The 17,826-nt window shown below is 55.3% G+C and overlaps 1 protein-coding gene across 2 annotated transcripts in view; it reads right to left on the bottom strand.

The window, feature by feature from the left end:
• CFAP221 (cilia and flagella associated protein 221) overlaps positions 1-12,688 on the bottom strand; it is a 111,822-nt gene extending 99,134 nt beyond the window's left edge. For both annotated transcript variants that reach the window (XM_029071160.2, XM_029071167.2), the window contains exons 1-2: positions 12,516-12,688; positions 7,723-7,823 (exon numbers count right to left, since the gene is read on the bottom strand). In XM_029071160.2, coding sequence (XP_028926993.1) covers positions 7,723-7,823; positions 12,516-12,642 — 228 coding nt within the window. In that variant the 5' untranslated portion in view covers positions 12,643-12,688. The remainder of the gene's footprint in view (positions 1-7,722; positions 7,824-12,515) is intronic.
• Positions 12,689-17,826: the final 5,138 nt, after the last annotated feature.

Here is a 17,826-nt window from a genome sequence, read left to right as displayed (position 1 = left end):
CTTCCCTGTGTCTACCCCAGCGCTTAGAACAGTGCTCGGCACCTAGTAAGCGCTTAACAAATACCAACATTATTATTATTCTTCCCCTCGATTCTATTCATCGCCATCGTTCTCGTCCGTCCGTCTCCCCCGATTAGACCGTGAGCCCGTCGGAGGGCGGGGACCGTCTCTATCTGTTACCGATCTGTCCATTCCAAGCGCTTAGTCCGGTGCTCTGCACCGAGTGAGCGCTCAATAAATACTATTGAATGAATGAACTTCTCCCGGTTTCCTCCTCTGAAAAAGCGAGATAAACGTCCCGCTCTCCCCAACCCACATGGGGTTCAGAGTCTACGTGGGAGGGAGAAAACAAGAACAGAGGCACCGAGAAGTAAAGTGAGTTGCCCAAGGTCACACGTCCAGCAACCGTCTTGCCCACTGACTCCCAGGCCCAGGCTCAGGATCTTTCCACGAGATCCCGCTGCTATCTCAGTCAATTCCATTACGTCTTGCTATTTTTTCTTTATGGCTGTGTGCCAGGCACTGTTCTAAGCACTGAGGTAATAATGTCGGTATTTGTTAAGCGCTTACTACGTGCCGAGCACCGTTCTAAGCGCTGGGGTAGACGCAAGGGAATCAGGTTGTCCCACGTGGGGCTCACGGTCTTAATCCCCATTTTACAGATGAGGGAACCGAGGCCCAGAGGAGCGAAGTGACTCGCCCACAGTCACCCAGCTGACAGGTGGCGGAGCGGGGATTCGAACCCATGACCTCCGACTCCAAAGCCCGGGCTGCTTCTCTGAGGCAGTAGGTGGCTAATCAGGTCGGACACTGTCCGTATCCCGCATGGGGCTCAGCGTCTTCATCCTCATTCTCACAGAGATAACTGAGGCACAGAGCGGTGAAGTGACGCGCTCAAGGTCACCCAGCTGACAGGTAGTGGAGCAGAATTAGAACCCGGGTCCTCCTGACGCCCAGGCCCAGCCATTAGACCACGCTGCTTCTCTAGCTGAACTGCTCCTCTAACCTCTCGTTGACCGGACTCGGTTGCCAGTGTGAAACGAGCCTGGAGCCGGGAGTCAGAAGACCTGGGTTCTAATCCCGGCTCTGCCGCTTGCCTGCTTTGAGACCTCGGGCCAGTCACTTCACCTCTCCGAGCCTCGGTTTCCTCACCTGTCAAATGGGGAGAATCCGCAGTGGAAAGGCCTAGTGGAAAGGGGCGTGGTTTCTCCGGGCCTCGATTACCTTATGAGAAGGAACATGGCTCAGTGGAAAGAGCGCAGGCCTGGGAGTCAGGGGCCATGGGTTCGAATCCCGGCTCTGCCACACGTCTGCTGTGCGACCTGGGGCGAGTCACTTAACTTCTCTGGGCCTCAGTGACCTCCTCTGTAAAATGGGGATGGAGATTGTGAGCTCCACGTGGGACGGGACTGTGTCCAACCTGATGACCCTGTATCTCCCCCAGCGCATAGAACAGTGCCTGGCACATAGTAAGCGCCTAACAAATGCCACAGTTATTATTATTACCTGTAAAATGGAGATGAAGAATGTGAGCCCCAGGTGGGACAGGGACCGTATCAACCTTGTATCTACCCCAGTGCTCAGCACAGTGCCTGGCACACAGCAAGCGCGTCACAAATACCATTTAAAAAAGGAAAAGCGTGGGAGCTGGAGGTCGGGAGACCTGGGTTCAGGTCCTGGCATCATTACTGACCTGTGGTGTGACCTTGGGCGAGTCACTTCACTTCTCTGTGCCTCAGTTCCCTCATCTGTAAAATGGGGATGAAGACCGGGAGCCCCACGTGGGACATCCCGATTCCCCTGTGTCTCCCCCAGCGCTTAGAACGGTGCTCTGCACATAGGAAGCGCTTAACGAATACCAACGTTATTATTATTATTATTAGTTCCTCCTTTGAAAAAGCGAGATAGACGTCCCGCTCTCCCTAACCCACACAGATGTGGAGGAGTGTCAGAGTCCACTCTGCTAATCATGGCTCTGTCCCAGCGCTCAGCTCGGTGCGCAGTGACTCTCCCCGGCTTCAAAGCCTTATCGGAAGTCATGGGTTCTAATCCAGGCTCCGCCGCTTGTCGGCTGTGTGTCCCTGGGGCAAGTCGCTTCATGCTCTGTGCCTCAGTCACCTCATCTATGAAATGGGGATGGAGACTGTGAGCCCCACTTGGGACAGGGACTGTGTCCAACCCAATTTGCTTCTATCCACCCCAGCGTTTAGTACAGTGCCTCTCACATAGTAAGCGCTTAACGGATACCATAATTATTCATTATTATCTCCTCCAAGAGGCCTTCCCCGCAGCGTGGCTCCGTGGAAAGAGCTAGGGCTTGGGAGTCTGCGGTCATGGGTTCGAATCCCGGCTCTGCCACGTGCCGGCTGTGTGACCTCGGGCAAGTCACTTCGCTTCTCTGTGCCTCAGTGACCTCATCTGGAAAATGAGGATGAAGACCGTGAGCCCCATGTGGGACAACCCGATTCCCCTGTATCTCCCCCAGCGCTTAGAACAGTGCTCTGCTCATAGTAAGCGCTTAACAAATACCATTGTTATTATTTCCTCTTCTCCCACTCCCTTCCGCGTCATCCCGACTCGCTCCCTTTATTTACCACCCTCCCCCCCAGCCCCACCCCACTTATGTCCAGATCTGTCATTTCTTTATTTAAAGTAATATCTGCCTCCCCCAGTCTAGACTGTAAGCTCGTCGTGGGCAGGGAACGTGTCTGTTTATCGTTACCTTGTTCTTTCCCAAGCCTTTAATATAATCAAGTTGGTATTTGTTAAGCGCTTACTATGTGCCGAGCACTGTTCTAAGCGCTGGGGTAGATACAGGGTAATCAGGTTGTCCCACGTGGGGCTCACAGTCTTGATCCCCATTTTGCAGATGCAGTAACTGAGGCCCAGAGAAGCGAAGTGACTTGCCCACGGTCACGCGGCTGAAAAGCGGCGGAGTCGGGATTCGAACCCATTATTTCTGAATCTCAAGCCCGTGCTCTTTCCACTGAGCCAACAGTGCTCAGCACACAGCAGGCGCTCAATAAATAGGACCGAATGCATGACCGAATGAAGTAATAATGTTGGTATCTGTTAAGCGCTTACTATGTGCAGACCACTGTTCTAAGCGCTGGGGTAGACACAGGGGAATCAGGTTGTCCCACGGGAGGCTCACGGTCTTCATCCCCATTTTACAGATGAGGGAACCGAGGCCCAGAGAAGTGAAGTGACTTGCCCAGAGTCACACAGCTGACAAGAGGCAGAGCTGGGATTCGAACCCATGACCTCCGACTCCAAAGCCCGTGCTCTTTCCACTGAGCCACGCTGCTTCTCTTGAAGTGGCACCTGGCCGGAGGAATCCCAGCACGACCCGCTGGCCGGCTCATCTTCCCGCAGAAACGATCTGGGCCCGTCACTCCCCTTCTTAAACAACTCCGGCGGTTGCCTATCGACCTCCGCTCCAAACAGAAACTCCTCACTCTAGGCTTCGAGGCTCTCCGTCACCTCGCCCCTTCCCACCTCTCCTCCCTTCTCTCTTTCTACCGCCCACCCCGCACGCTCCGCTCCTCCGCCGCCCGCCTCCTCACCGTCCCTCGGTCTCGCCTATCCCGCCGTCGACCCCCGGGTCCGCGTCCTCCCGCGGTCCCGGAAGGCCCTCCCTCCTCACCTCCGCCAAACCGATTCTCTTTCCCTCTTCGAAACCCTACTTAAAAATCACCTCCTCCGAGAGGCCTTCCCAGACCGAGCTCCTCGTCCCCCTCTACTCCCTCTGCCATTCCCCCTTTACCTCTCCGCAGCTAAAGCCTCATTTTCCCCTTTTCCCTCCGCTCCTCCACCTCTCCCTTCCCATCCCCACGGCGCCGTACTCGTCCGCTCGACTGTATGTATTTTCGTTACCCTATTTATTTTGTTAATGAATTGTACATCGCCTCGATTCTATTTAGTCGCCATCGGTTTTTACGAGATGTTCTTCCCCTCGACGCTGTTTAGTGCCATCGTTCTCGTCCGTCCGTCTCCCCCGATCAGACCGTAAGCCCGTCAGACGGCAGGGACCGTCTCTATCTGTTGCCGACTTGTTCGTCCCAAGCGCTTAGTACGGTGCTCTGCACATAGTAAGCGCTCAATAAATACTATTGAATGAATGAATGAATGAATGACCCGACGGTGAAGCCGATGCGACGGCTCCACGTTGGGCGCATCTTAAGGAGAATGAGATTCCGGGAGCCGACGGAATCGTAATTGGCCCCGGGGGCCGATCCAAGGAAGCGTCCGCCGGTTCTGGAATCAACCCGAGCGACGTCTGGCTTTGGGGCCGGCTGGATCGCGGCCAGGCTCCTGGCCGGCCCGGAGCGAGGAGGAAATCGGGAGGATGATTTCCTTACCCGGCAAGCGGGACCTGCCTCTTCCCTCATTCCCTTCTGCGTTGTTCTTGAGCTTGGATTTGGTCCCTTTATTCGTCCCCTCTCGCCCCCGCAGAGCTTAAGCTCATAAGCCCGGCTCCAGACTGTAAGCTCGTTGTGGGCAGGGATTGTGTCTCTTACACTGTTCTAATGCACTCGCCCAAGTGCTTACGACAGTGCTCCGCACTCAGTAAGCACTCAATAAATAATAATAATAATAACGTTGGTATTTGTTAAGCGCTTACTATGTGCAGAGCACCGTTCTAAGCGCTGGGGTAGACACAGGGGAATCAGGTCGTCCCCCGTGGGGCTCACGGTCTTCAGCCCCATTTTCCAGATGAGGTCACTGAGGCCCAGAGAAGTGAAGTGACTCGCCCACGGTCACCCAGCTGACAAGTGGCAGTGCCGGGATTCGAACCCATGACCTCTGACTCCCAAGCCCGGGCTCTTCCCACTGAGCCACGCTGCTTCAGGGTGGCCCACGTAGGGCTCCCAGACTTCATCCCCATTTTCCACATGAGGGAACTGAGGCCCAGAGGAGTGAAGTGACTCGCCCCAAGTCACACGGCTGACAAGTGGCAGAAGCGGGATTAGAACCCACGACCCCCGACTCCCAAGCCCGGGCTCTTTCCACTGAGCCACGCGGTGGATACAAGCACCTCGGGTTCGTTCATTCGGTCGTATTTATTGAGCGCTCACCGTGGGCCAAGCAGTGTTCTAAACGCTTGGGAGAGAGAGAAGCAGCGTGGCTCAGTGGAAAGAGCACGGGCTTGGGAATCGGAGGTCATGAGTTCGAATCCCGGCTCTGCCCCTTGGCAGCTGGGGGACTGTGGGCGAGTCACTTCACTTCTCCGGGCCTCAGTGCCCTCATCTGGAAAACGGGGATTAACCGGGGGCCTCACGTGGGACGACCTGACGACCCTGTATCTCCCCCGGCGCTTAGAACGGTGCTCTGCACAGAGGAAGCGCTTAACAAATACCGACATTATTATTAAGAGTAGAATAACGGTTGGACCCGGTCCCCGTCCCCCTTGGGGCTCACACTCTCAATTCCCCATTTGACAGATGAGGGAGCTGAGGCTCAGAGAAATGAAATGACTTGCCCGAGGCCACACAGCAGGCAGGTGGTGGAGCAGGATTCGAACCCAGGGCCTGCTGAGTCCCAGGCCCTGGCCCTATCCACTACGCCAAGCTACATGATGATGATGGTATCTGTTAAGCGCTTACTACGGGCCAGGCGCTGGACTAAGCACTGGGGCGGATACAAGCAAATGGGGTTGGACCCAGTCCCCGTCCCACGTGGGGCTCGCAGTCTCAGTCCCCCGTTTTCCAGATGGGGGAACTGAGGCCCAGGGAAGTGAAGCGACTCGCCCAAGGTCACGCAGCAGGCAAGCGGCGGCGCCGGGATTAGAACCCAGGTCCTTCTGACTCCCGGGCCCGGGTTCTATCCACATGCTGCTAGGCCCACAGCGATGAAGGCGGGTGCTCACAGGCACGCACATCCCTCCCCATATACATCCATTCATTCAATAGTATTTATTGAGCGCTTACTATGTGCAGAGCGCTGTACTAAGCGCTTGGAGTGCACAAATCGGTAACAGATAGAGACGGTCCCTGCCCTCTGACGGGCTCACGGTCTAATCGGGCACACAAACAACACTTTCACATGATGATGATGATGATGATGATGATGACGGTATTTGTTAAGCGCTTACTATGTGCAAAGCACTGTTCTAAGCGCTGGGGGAGGATACAAGGCGATCAGGTTGTCCCACGTGGGGCTCACAGTTTTCACCCCCGTTTTACAGAGGAGGCAACTGAGGCACAGAGAGGTGAAGCGCCTTTGCCCAAAGTCACACAGCTGACAAGCGGCGGAGGCGGGATTAGATCAACTGTGGTATTTGCTAAGCGCTTACTATGTGCAAAGCACTGTTCTAAGCGCTGGGGGGATACAAGGTGATCAGGTTGTCCCACGTGGGGCTCACAGTCTTCCTCCCCATTTTACAGAGGAGGCAACTGAGGCCCAGAGAAGTGAAGTGACTTTGCCCAAAGTCACCCCGCTGACAAGCGGCGGAGGCAGGATTAGAACTCGTGACCTTTGACTCCCAGGCCCGGGCTCTTTCCACTGAGCCACGCCGCTTCTCTGCAACCCACCACCACCCACACACTCCCCCGGGGGCCCCAGAGGGCCCGAAGAAGCAGTACGTCCATATTTATTGAGCGCTTACGGAGCGCGGAGCACTGTCCTAGGCAGGGTGGCTTAGTGGCCGAAGCCCGGGAGTCAGAAGGACCTGGGTTCTCATCCCGGCTCTGCCGCTCGTCTGCTCTGTGTCCTCGGGCGAGTCGCTTCACTTCTCTGTGCCTCAGTTTCCTCATCTGTCAAATGGGGATTAAGAGCGACAGCCCCACGTGAGACAGTCGATCAGACCGTGAGCCCGTCAAAGGGCAGGGACCGTCTCTATCTGTTGCCGACTCGTTCGTTCCAAGCGCTTAGTACAGTGCCCTGCACCTAGTAGGCGCTCAATAAATACGATTGAATGAATGAATGACAGGGACTGGGGCCAACTTGATTAACTTGTATCAACCTCAGCGCTTAGTACAGTGCCCCGCACACAGTAAGCACTCCATAACTGAGCCGCCCCCCCTTTTCTCTTCTCCCACTCCCCTCCGCGTCGCCCCGACCCGCTCCCTTTCTCCATCCCCCCTCCCAACCCCACATCGCTCATGTCCACGTCCCTCATTTATTGATTTCTATTCATGTCTGTCTCCCCCTCTAATAATAAGAATAATAATGTCGGTATTTGTTAAGCGCTTCCAATGTGCAGAGCACCGTTCTAAGCGCTGGGGGAGATACGGGGTCATCGGGTCGTCCCCCGTGAGGCTCACAGTTCATCCCCGTTTGACAGATGAGGGAACTGAGGCACCGAGAAGGGAAGCGACCTGCCCACAGCCACTCAGACGACAAGTGGCTCTAGACTGTCAGCTCGTCGTGGGCAAGGCACGTGTCCGCCGTAATAATAATGTTGGTATTCGTTAAGCGCTTACTATGTGCTCGGGTAGATACGGGGTCATCAGACTGTCCCTCGTGGGGCTCCCAGTCTTCATCCCCGTTTTCCAGATGTGGGAACCGAGGCCCAGAGAAGCGAAGTGACTCGCCCACAGTCACCCAGCTGCCGAGTGGCGGAGCTGGGATTCGAACCCATGACCTCTGACTCCCAAGCCCGGGCTCTTTCCACCGAGCCCCGCTGCTTCTCTCCACAACGTTCTACCGTCCTCTCCCAAGCGCTTAGTACAGCGCTGGGCACACAGTAAGCGCCCGGTAAATGCCTGGCTTCCATCTTACCAGAGTCTGCTGGTGGTGTCTGTTGACTCGGTAGCCTCCGAAGTGCAGGATTCCAGGTGTGGCCTCTATGAGCTGGTTCTTCTGGAGTTGTGCGTAAACCTCTGAAAGGCGGCGAGGGGAAGAATTATTGCAAGGATTATTGCATCAGTCTCCTCCCAGACCTCCCTTCCTCCCGTCTCTCCCCGCTCCGGTCTATTCTTCGCTCCGCCGCCCGGCTCATCTTCGTGCAGCGAGGCTCCGGGCCCGTCACTCCCCTTCTTAAACACCTCCAGGGGTTGCCCGTCGACCTCCGTACGGAACAAAAACTTCTCACCCTGGGCTTCGAGGCCGTCCGTCCCCTCGCCCCCTTCCTACCTCTCCTCCCTTCTCTCTCTCCACCGGCCGCCCGCCCCCTCGCCGTCCCCCGGTCTCGCCCGTCCCGCCGCCGACCCCCGGCCCGCGTCCCCCCGCCGTCCCGGACGCCCTCCCTCCTCGCCTCCGCCAGACTCCCTCTCTTCCCCTCTTCAAAGCCCTCCCGAGAGCTCGCCTCCTCCGGGAAGCCTTCCCGGACTGAGCCCTCCCTCTCCCTCCGCTCCTCCTCCCCTCCCCATTCCCCCTTCTCCCGCCCTCTGCTCTACCCCCTTCCCCTCCCCACGGCGCTTACGTATATTTGTATATATCATCTATCGCCCTATTTATTAATGATGTGTATCTATCCATGATTCTATTCCTGTTGATGGTCCCGGCTCAATGGAAAGAGCCCGGGCTTGGGAGGCCGAGGTCATGGGTTCGAATCCCGGCTCTGCCACCCGGCAGCTGGGTGACCGTGGGCGAGTCACTTGGCTTCTCTGGGCCTCAGTGACCTCATCTGGAAAATGGGAATTAACTGCGAGCCTCACGTGGGACGACCTGATTACCCTTTCATTCATTCACTCAATAGTATTTATTGAGCGCTCACTCTGTGCAGAGCACCGGACTAAGCGCTTGGAATGGACAAGTCGGCAACAGATAGAGACGCCCCCTGCCCGTTGACGGGCTCACGGTCCGATCGGGGGAGACGGGCGGACGGGAACGATGGCGACAGATAGAGTCGAGGGGAAGGACGTCTCGTAGAAACGATGGCGGCTAAATAGAATCGAGGCGATGTACCATTCATTAAAATACCCTGCATCTACCCTAGCGCTTAGAACAGTGCTCTGCACATAGTAAGCGCTTAACAAATACCATTATTATTATTATTACCGATGCCTGACTACTTGTTTTGTTTTGCTATCTCCCCCTTTTATACCCTGAGCCCGTCGTCGGGCAGGGATGGTCTCTATCGGTGGCCCGATTGTCCATTCCAAGCGCTCAGTCCAGTGCTCTGCACACAGTAAGCGCTCAATAAACGCGACTGAATGAACGAATGGATGAACGGTGCGGAAATAAACAGCGGGAAATGAAATTGAGCGTCACGGGAAAAGTTCACGCCACGGGAAAGCAGGCTGGATGCGGCTGCCCGGGTGAGGAACTCAGTGCCCCCAGGCGCGTCCACTCGGGCCGGCAGAGTCCTTGCTTCCCGACCGGTCCGGGTGGTGTCCGTCCCAGCCTCACACCTGTCTATCATTCCTGGATTCATTCAATAGTATTTACTGAGCGCTCACTATTCATTCATTCATTCAATAGTATTTATTGAGCGCTTACTATGTGCAGAGCACTGGACTGAGCGCTTGGAACGGACAAATCGGTAACGGATAGAGACGGTCCCCGCCCTTTGGCGGGCGCACGGTCTAATCGGGGATGCCCGTCACAACCGCCAGAGGCCCCACGGCCTAGCAGATAGAGCGCCCGACTGAGAGTCAGAAGGTTCTGGGTTCTAATCTGTGGGCTGTGTGGCTTTGGGCAAGACACTTCACTTCTCTGGCCTCAGTTCCCTCAGCTGGAAAATGGGGATTGAGACTGTGAGCTCCTCGTGGGACGAGGGACTGTGTCCGACCCGATTTGCTGGGATCCACTTCAGTGCTTAGTATAGTGTCTGGCACGTCGTAAGCGCTTAACAAACACCATCGCTATTATTATTATTGATCATTCCCGACTGGCTCGTTGCTATTTATTAAGCGCTTACTATGTGCCGAGCACCGTTCTAAGCGCTGGGGGAGATACAGGGTCATCGGGTCGTCCCACGGGAGGCTCACGGTCTTCATCCCCATTTTACAGATGAGGTAACCGAGGCACCGAAGAGTTAAGTGACTTCCCGCACCCGTCATCCCGTCAATCATTCTCGGCTTGCTGGCTCCTCTAACCCTCTATCTGTCAATCATATCTGACTCCTGCACTTCCCATTCTGTCAATCATTCCCGACTCGCTGACTCCCGTGCCTGCCATTCTGTCAATCATTTCTGGCTTGTTAGTTAATAATGGTGGTATTTGTTAAGCGCTTACTACGTGCAGAGCACTGTTCTAAGCGCTGGGGGAGATGCGGGGTCATCGGGTCGACCCACGCGAGGCTCCCAGTTAATCCCCATTTTCCAGATGAGGTCACTGAGGCCCAGAGACGTGAAGCGACTCGCCCACAGTCACGCAGCTGACAAGTGGCCGAGCCGGGAGTCGAACCCATGACCTCTGACTCCGAAGCCCGGGCTCTTTCCACTGCTGCTTCAGTTAGTTCCTCTACCCTCCATCTGTCAATCATTCCGGTCTGAATGGCTCCCACACCTGCTATCCGTCTGTGAGCTTGCTGTGGGCAGGAATGTGTCTGTTGTTATATTGTCCTCTCCCAAGCGCTTAGGACAGTGCTTTGCACACAGTAAGCACTCAAAAAATGCGACTGACAACGAATGAATCCATCAATCATTCCCGGACGGCTCCCGGGACCAGTCAGTGATTCCCGGCTGACCCTGCACTCGCCATCGGACAATCATTCCTGGCTGGCCGCATCCCACGACGTAATAAGAATAATCTTGGTATTTGTTAAGCGCTTACTAGGTGCCAAGCACTGTTCTAGGCGCTGGGGGGGATGCAGGGTAATCAGGTTGTCCCACATGAGGCTCACAGTCTTCATCCCCATTTGACAGATGAGGTCACTGAGGCCCAGAGAAGCGACGTGACTTGCCCTCAGTCCCACAACTGCCAAGTGGCAGAGCGGGGATTCGAACCCGTGACCTCTGACTCCCAAGCCCGGGCTCTTTCCACTGAGCCACGCCGCATACTGGATAGAGCCCGGGCCTGGGAGTCATAAAGTCATGGATTCTGCTTCCGCCACTTGTCTGCTGCGTGATCTTGGGCAAGGCACGTCACTTCTCTGGGCCTCAGTTCCTTCATCTGTCAAGTGGGGATTGAGACTGGGAGCCCCATGTGGGACAAGGGACGGTGTTCAACCCCATCTGCATGTATCCACCCCAGCGCTTAGTACAGTGCCTGGCACATAGTAAGCGCTTCACAAACACCATCATTATTAGTTATTATTATTATTATCATACCTACTGTTGCATCGATCATTCCTGTCCCGCTGGCTCCTCTACTCACCATCTGTCGGTCATTCCCGGCGGATTTCGCACCCACAATCTATCATTCATTCCGCGCTGGCTCCTCTACCCACCATCTGTCGGTAATTCCTGGCGGATTTCGCACCCACAATCTATCATTCATCCACGCTGGCTCCCTCACCCAGCATCTGTCAATCACTCCTGACTGACTCCCGTTCGCAGCACGGCTCAGTGGCAAGAGCCCGGGCTTGGGAGTCACAGGTCATGGGTTCGAATCCCCGCTCTGCCACTTGTCAGCTGGGTGACTGTGGGCGAGTCCTTTCCCTTCTCTGTGCCTCAGTGACCTCATCTGGAAAATGGGGATGAAGACCGGGAGCCTCACGTGGAACCACCTGATGGCCCTGTGTCTACCCCAGCGCTTAGAACAGTGCTCTGCACATAGTAAGCACTTAACAAATACCAACATTATTATTATTATTATTATTATTATTAGAACCCGTGACCTCTGACTCCCTAGCCTGCGCTCTTTCCACTGAGCTGAGACTGCGAATTCCACGGGGGACAGGGACGGTGTCCAACCCGATGTGCTTGTACCCACCACGGTGCCCGGCACATAGTAAGCGCTTCACAGATACCATCATCATTATTATTACTGATCGATCCTTCCCACTTATTGATTGACTGATTGACTGATTCTTCCTACTTCCTACTTGGGAAGCAGCGCGGCTCAGTGGAAAGAGCCCGGGCTTCGGAGTCAGAGGTCATGGGTTCGACTCCCGGCTCTGCCACTGGTCAGCCCTGTGACCGTGGGCCAGTCACTTCACTTCTCTGGGCCTCAGTGGCCTCAGCTGTAAAATGGGGATTAAAACTGTGAGCCCCACGTGGGACAACCTGATCACCTTGTATCCCCCCAGCGCTTAGAACAGTGCTCTGCACATAGTAAGCGCTTAACAAATACCAACATTATTATTATTATTATGTCACTTCACTTCTCTGGGCCTCAGTGACCTCATCTGTCAAATAGGGATGAAGACTGTGAGCGTCACGTGGGACAATCCGGTGACCCTGTATCTCCCCCAGCGCTTAGAACAGTGCTCTGCACATAGGAAGCGCTTACTAATACCAACATTATGATTTCTGACTGATGGCTTGATCTTTCCCACTTATTAATGACCGCTTGATCCTCCCCACCTACTGGCTGACTGATTTCTGCGACGTCGTCGTCGTCCCCCAGCTGACGGACTGACCGATCGATCTCTCCCTCTTCCCGGGCCGGTCACCGTGGCGAGTGTCCGGCGCAGGCGTGAGCGGGCCCGACAGCCGGAGGGTCGCCGGGGTGGGACCACCTACTTGATTCCAGGAGGTGATTGGGTACGGCTTTCCCGGGCTCAGGCTCCCGCACCAGGCTGCCCAGGGTCCCGGGGGGACCGTCCGGGAGCGCCGCTCCGGGGGACGGGGAGGCCGCCAGGACGTCCATGCCGGCGGAGAGTCGGGGTCCGGTCCGGGGCAGCAGGTGGCCGGTGGTCGGGCCCTGCGGGGCGAGAGCCGGGAGGACGGGGCTGAGACGCCGTGGACGCAACTGACCTGCTCAGGGCTCCAGGCCAAGGGTTGGGGGACGGGAAAAGGGGGGCAGCGAGCCTTCCTAGAAGCAGCGTGGCTCGGCGGCTTGGGAGTCCGAGGTCGGGGGTTCTAATCCCGGCTCCGCCGCTTGCCAGCTGTGTGACTGTGGGCAAGTCACTTCACTTCTCTGGGCCTCAGTGACCTCATTTGGAAAATGGGGATTGAGACTGGGAGCCCCACGTGGGACAACCTGATGACCTAGTATCTCCCCCAGCGCTTAGAACAGTGCTCGGCACATAGTAGGCGCTTAACAAATACCAACCTTAATCCCAGCTCCGCCTCTTGTCAGCGGTGTGACTGTGGGCAAGTCACTTCACTTCTCTGGGCCTCAGTGACCTCATCTGGAAAATGGGAATTTAAACTGGGAGCCCCACATGGGACAACCTGATGACCCTGTATCTCCCCCAGCGCTTAGAACAGTGCTCGGCACATAGTAAGCGTTTAACAAATACCACCGATAATCCCAGTTCTGCCTCTTGTCAGCTGTGTGACTGTGCGCAAGTCACTTCACTTCTCTAGGCCTCAGTGACCTCATCTATAAAATGGAAGACTGTGAACCCCACGTGGGACAACCTGATGACCCTGTATCTCCCCAGCGCTTGGAACGGTGCTTGGCAGATAGTAAGCACTCAATAAATACCATCATCATCATCATCATTATTATTATTATTACTAAACCCCCTTTCCTCTTCTCCCACCCCCTTTTGCATGGCCCTGACTTACTACCTTTATTCATTCATTCATTCATTCAATAGTATTTATTGAGCGCTTACTATGGGCAGAGCACTGGACTAAGCGCTTGGAATGAACAAGTGGGCAACAGATAGAGACGGTCCCTGCCCTCTGACGGGCTTACGGGGGAGACGGACGGACGAGAACGATGGCGATGAATAGAGTCGAGGGGAAGGACATCTCTTAAAGACAGTGGCGACTAAATAGAATCGAGGCGATGTACATTTCATTAACCTCCTTCCGTTCATTCAGTAGTATTTACTGAGCACTTATTATGTGCAGAGCACTGTACCGAGTGTTTGGAGTGTATAATTGGGCAACAGACAGAGACAATCCCTGCCCAGTGATGGGCTCACAGTCTAAACGGGGGAGACAGGCAGCAAAGCAAAACAGAACAAAACAAAAGCCGTCTAGCGCAGACATCACCAAGATAAATAGAATCCCAGAGATATACACATCATTAACGAAATGAATAGTTCCAGCCTCCGAGTGCTTAGAGAAGCAGCGTGGCTCAGTGGAAAGTGCACGGGCTTGGGAGTCAGGGGTCATGGGTTCGAATCCCGGCTCCGCCACCTGGCAGCTGGGTGACTTTGGGCAAGTCACTTCACTTCTCTGGGCCTCAGTTCCTTCATCTGTAAAATGGGGATCCAGACTTGCGAGGCCCACGTGGGACAACCTGATCACTTGGTATCCCCCCCAGCGCTTAGAACAGTGCTTTGCACATAGTAAGTGCTTAACAAATGCCATCATTATTATCAGTACCGTGCTTCGCACACAGTAAGTGCTCAGTAAATACGATCGAATGAATGCCCATATCCATCATCTATTGATTTCTATTCATGTCTGTCTCCCCCCCGTCTAGTGTGCCATTTTGTTGTGGGCAGGGAGTGTCTGTTATATTGTTGCATCGACTCCCTCAAGCACTTAGTACAGTGCTCTGGACCCAGGAAGCGCTCAATAAATACCACCGAAGGAATTAAGGAATGAGCCGGTGCCCCCGGCTAAGGAAACAAGACCCAGTGGGTTTCCCCGGATCGCACAGTCACCGGGCACAGACCACAATGTCCTTTCGTGTCTACAAACTCTGTTGTATCTTATTCTCCCCGGTGGCCCAGCACGGTCCATCCCACGCCCCCGACTCTCCCCTCTCCATCCCTGACTCTCCCCGCAGTGACCCCGCACGGACTGCCCCCACGCCCCTTTGCAAGTTATCAAAACACTTGTCCCTTTCCTTGGGAAGCAGCGTGGCTCAGTGGAAAGAGCCCGGGCTTGAGCATCAGAGGTCATGGGTTCGAATTCCGGCTCTGCCACTTGGCAGCTGTGCGACTGTGGGCCAGTCACTTCACTTCCCTCAGTGACCTCCTCTGTAAAATGGGGATTAAGACCGTGAGCCCCACGTGGGACAACCCGATGACCCTATATCTCCCCCAGCGCTTAGAACAGCGCTCTGCACTCAGTAAGCATTCGTTCATTCAATAGTATTTATTGAGCGCTCACCGGGTGCAGAGCACTGGACTAAGCGCTTGGAATGGACAAATCGGCAACAGATAGAGACGGTCCCTGCCCACTGACGGCCTTACAGTGTAATCGGGGGAGACAGACGGATAAAAACAATACTAATAGTATTAACACGTGTGGAGTTAATGATAATGATAATAGTGTTGGCAGCTAATGATGATAATAATAATGATAATAATTACGATAATAGAATTGGTCCTCGGGGAGCCGTTGGGCAGAAGAAGGTCGGCTCCCGGAGCCGAGAAGACAGATGAGCGCGGCCCATCCGTCGGACGCCTCCTCGAGCCCCGTCCCGAGGGCCGGGCCGGAGCGGGGCCAGACGGTCGGGTCCCGTCGTACGGAGGGGGGAACCGAGGCCCGGGCCCCGAGGCCACCGGGCCCGGGGGTGCCCGTCGAGGCGGGGACGGGGTTCTGGCCCGAGGGCCGGCCATGGGCACTTAATACCAACATTAGCACTTAATACCAACATTATTATTATTATTATTCCTTCTTCCCGCCCTGACGGCCGTCTTCAACCACTCTTCTTTTCAAAGGCTCCTTTCCCACTGGTTTCATCTCCCTCCTACCATTCCTCTCCAGACTCCTCGAGTAAGTGGATTACATCCGCCTTTTCCACTTCGTCTTCTCCAATTCTCTCCCGGACCCCCTCCGATCTGGCTTCCGTCCCCTTCGCTCCGCAGAAACCGCCCTCTCAAAAGATCTCCTTCTGCCAAATCCAACGGCGTCTACTCCACCCTCATCCTCCTCGACCTCTCGGCTGCCTCGGACACTGCGGGCCACCCCCTTCTCCTGGAAACGTTATCCAACCTCGGCTTCCCGGCCCCCGTCCTCTCCCGCTTCTCCTCCTACCTCTCCGGCCTCTCGCTCGCCGTCTCCTCGGGGGGCTCCTGGTCCGCCTCCCACCCCCCCACTGTGGGGGTCCCTCAAGGTTCAGTTCCGGGTCCCCTTCTAGTCTCCATCTACCCCCCCCCCCGGAGAACTCATTCGCTCCCACGGCTTCAACCCCTATTCCATCATTCCTTCATTCTTTCAACTGTATTTATTGAGCGCTTACTGTGTGCGGAGAAATGTACTAAGTGCTTGGGAGAGTCCAGTACAGCAATAAATAGTCACCTTGCCCACAGTGGACTCAGAGTCTAGAGGAGGGAACACAGACATTAATACAAACAAATAAAATACAGGTGGATACATAGGCTCACTGGAAAGAGCCCGGGCTTTGGAGTGAGAGGTCATGGGTTCGAACCCCGGCTCTGCCACTTGTCAGCTGTGTGACTTTGGGCAAGTCACAACTTCTCGGTGCCTCGGTTACCTCATCTGTAAAATGGGGATGAAGACCGTGAGCCCCACGTGGGATAACCTGATTCCCCTGTGTCTACCCCAGCGCTTAGAACAGTGCTCGGCACATAGTGAGCGCTTAACAAATACCAACATTATTATTATTATTATAAGCGCGTGGGGCTGGGAAGGGGGGAAGAGCAAAGGGAACAAGTCAGAGTGACGCAGAAGGGAGGGGGAGATGAGGAAAAGTGGGGCTCAGTCAGGGAAGGCCTCCTGGAGGAGGGGGGTCTTCGGTAAGGCTTTGAAGTGGGGGAGAGTCATCGTCGGGGGGATTTGAGGAGGGAGGGCGTTCCGGGCCAGAGGCGGGACGCGGGCCGGGGGTCGGCGGTGAGACCGGTGAGATGGAGGCCCAGCGAGGAGGCGAGCGGCGGCAGAGGAGCGGAGTGTGCGCGCTGCGATGGAAAAAGAGAAAAGGGAGGTGAGGTAGGAGGGGGCCGGGGATGGACGGCTTTAAAGCCGATGGTGAGGAGTTTTTATTTGATGTGGAGGTGGATGGGCAACCGCTGGAGTATTCTGAGGAGTGGGGTGACATGTCCTGCACATTTCTGCTGAAAAACGATCCAGGCAGCAGAATGAAATGTGAACCGGAATGGGGAAAGGCAGGAAGTTGGGAGGTAGGAAAGGCGACTGATACAGTGATAGGAGGAGGATAGGATGAGAGGTTATATTAACGTGCTAGTAGTTTGGATGGAGCGGAAAGGGTGACTTTTAGCCACGCTGCGAAGGTGGCAGGATTTAGTGGTGGATTGAATACGTGGGTTGAATGCCGGAGAGGATTCAAGGACGACACCGACGTCACCGGCTTGGGAGCCGGGAGGGATGGCGGCGCCATCTTCAGTGATGGGAAAGTCGAGGGGAGCACAAGATTCGGGTGGGAAGATAAGAGCCCTGTTTTGGAGGTGTTAGGTTTGAGGCGACGGGGAGGACAGCCAAGTAGAGAGGTCTCGAAGGCAGGAGGAGAAGCGAGACTGCGGAGAGGGAGGGAATCCCAAATCTCCCTCTCCGACCCCGATCTCTCCCTTTCTCTGCAGGCTGAGAAAGCAGCGTGCTCAGTGGAAAGAGCATGGGCTTTGGAGTCAGGGCTCATGAGTTCGAATCCCGGCTCTGCCACTTGTCGGCTGTGTGACTGTGGGCGAGTCACTTAACTTCTCTGTGCCTCAGTTCCCTCATCTGTAAAATGGGGATTAAGACTGTGAGCCCCACGTGGGACAACCTGATTCCCCTATGTCTACCCCAGCGCTTAGAACAGTGCTCGGCACATAGTAAGCGCTAAACAAATACCAACATTATTATTATTAGGCTGGCGCCTCCTCCTGCATTCAGGACTTCTCCACTTGGTTGTCCTGCAGACACCTCAAACTGAACACGTCCAAAACGGAAATTCCTCATCTTCCCACCCAAACCCTGCCTTCCCCTGACTTTCCCATCACTGCAGGCGACACCACCGTCCTGT

This window comes from Ornithorhynchus anatinus, chromosome 1 (genome assembly GCF_004115215.2).
Source record: "Ornithorhynchus anatinus isolate Pmale09 chromosome 1, mOrnAna1.pri.v4, whole genome shotgun sequence".
Taxonomy (NCBI): Eukaryota; Metazoa; Chordata; class Mammalia; order Monotremata; family Ornithorhynchidae; genus Ornithorhynchus; species Ornithorhynchus anatinus.
The sequence above is the reverse complement of the archived record's forward strand: the minus strand, read 5'-3'. Positions and strand labels throughout refer to the sequence as shown.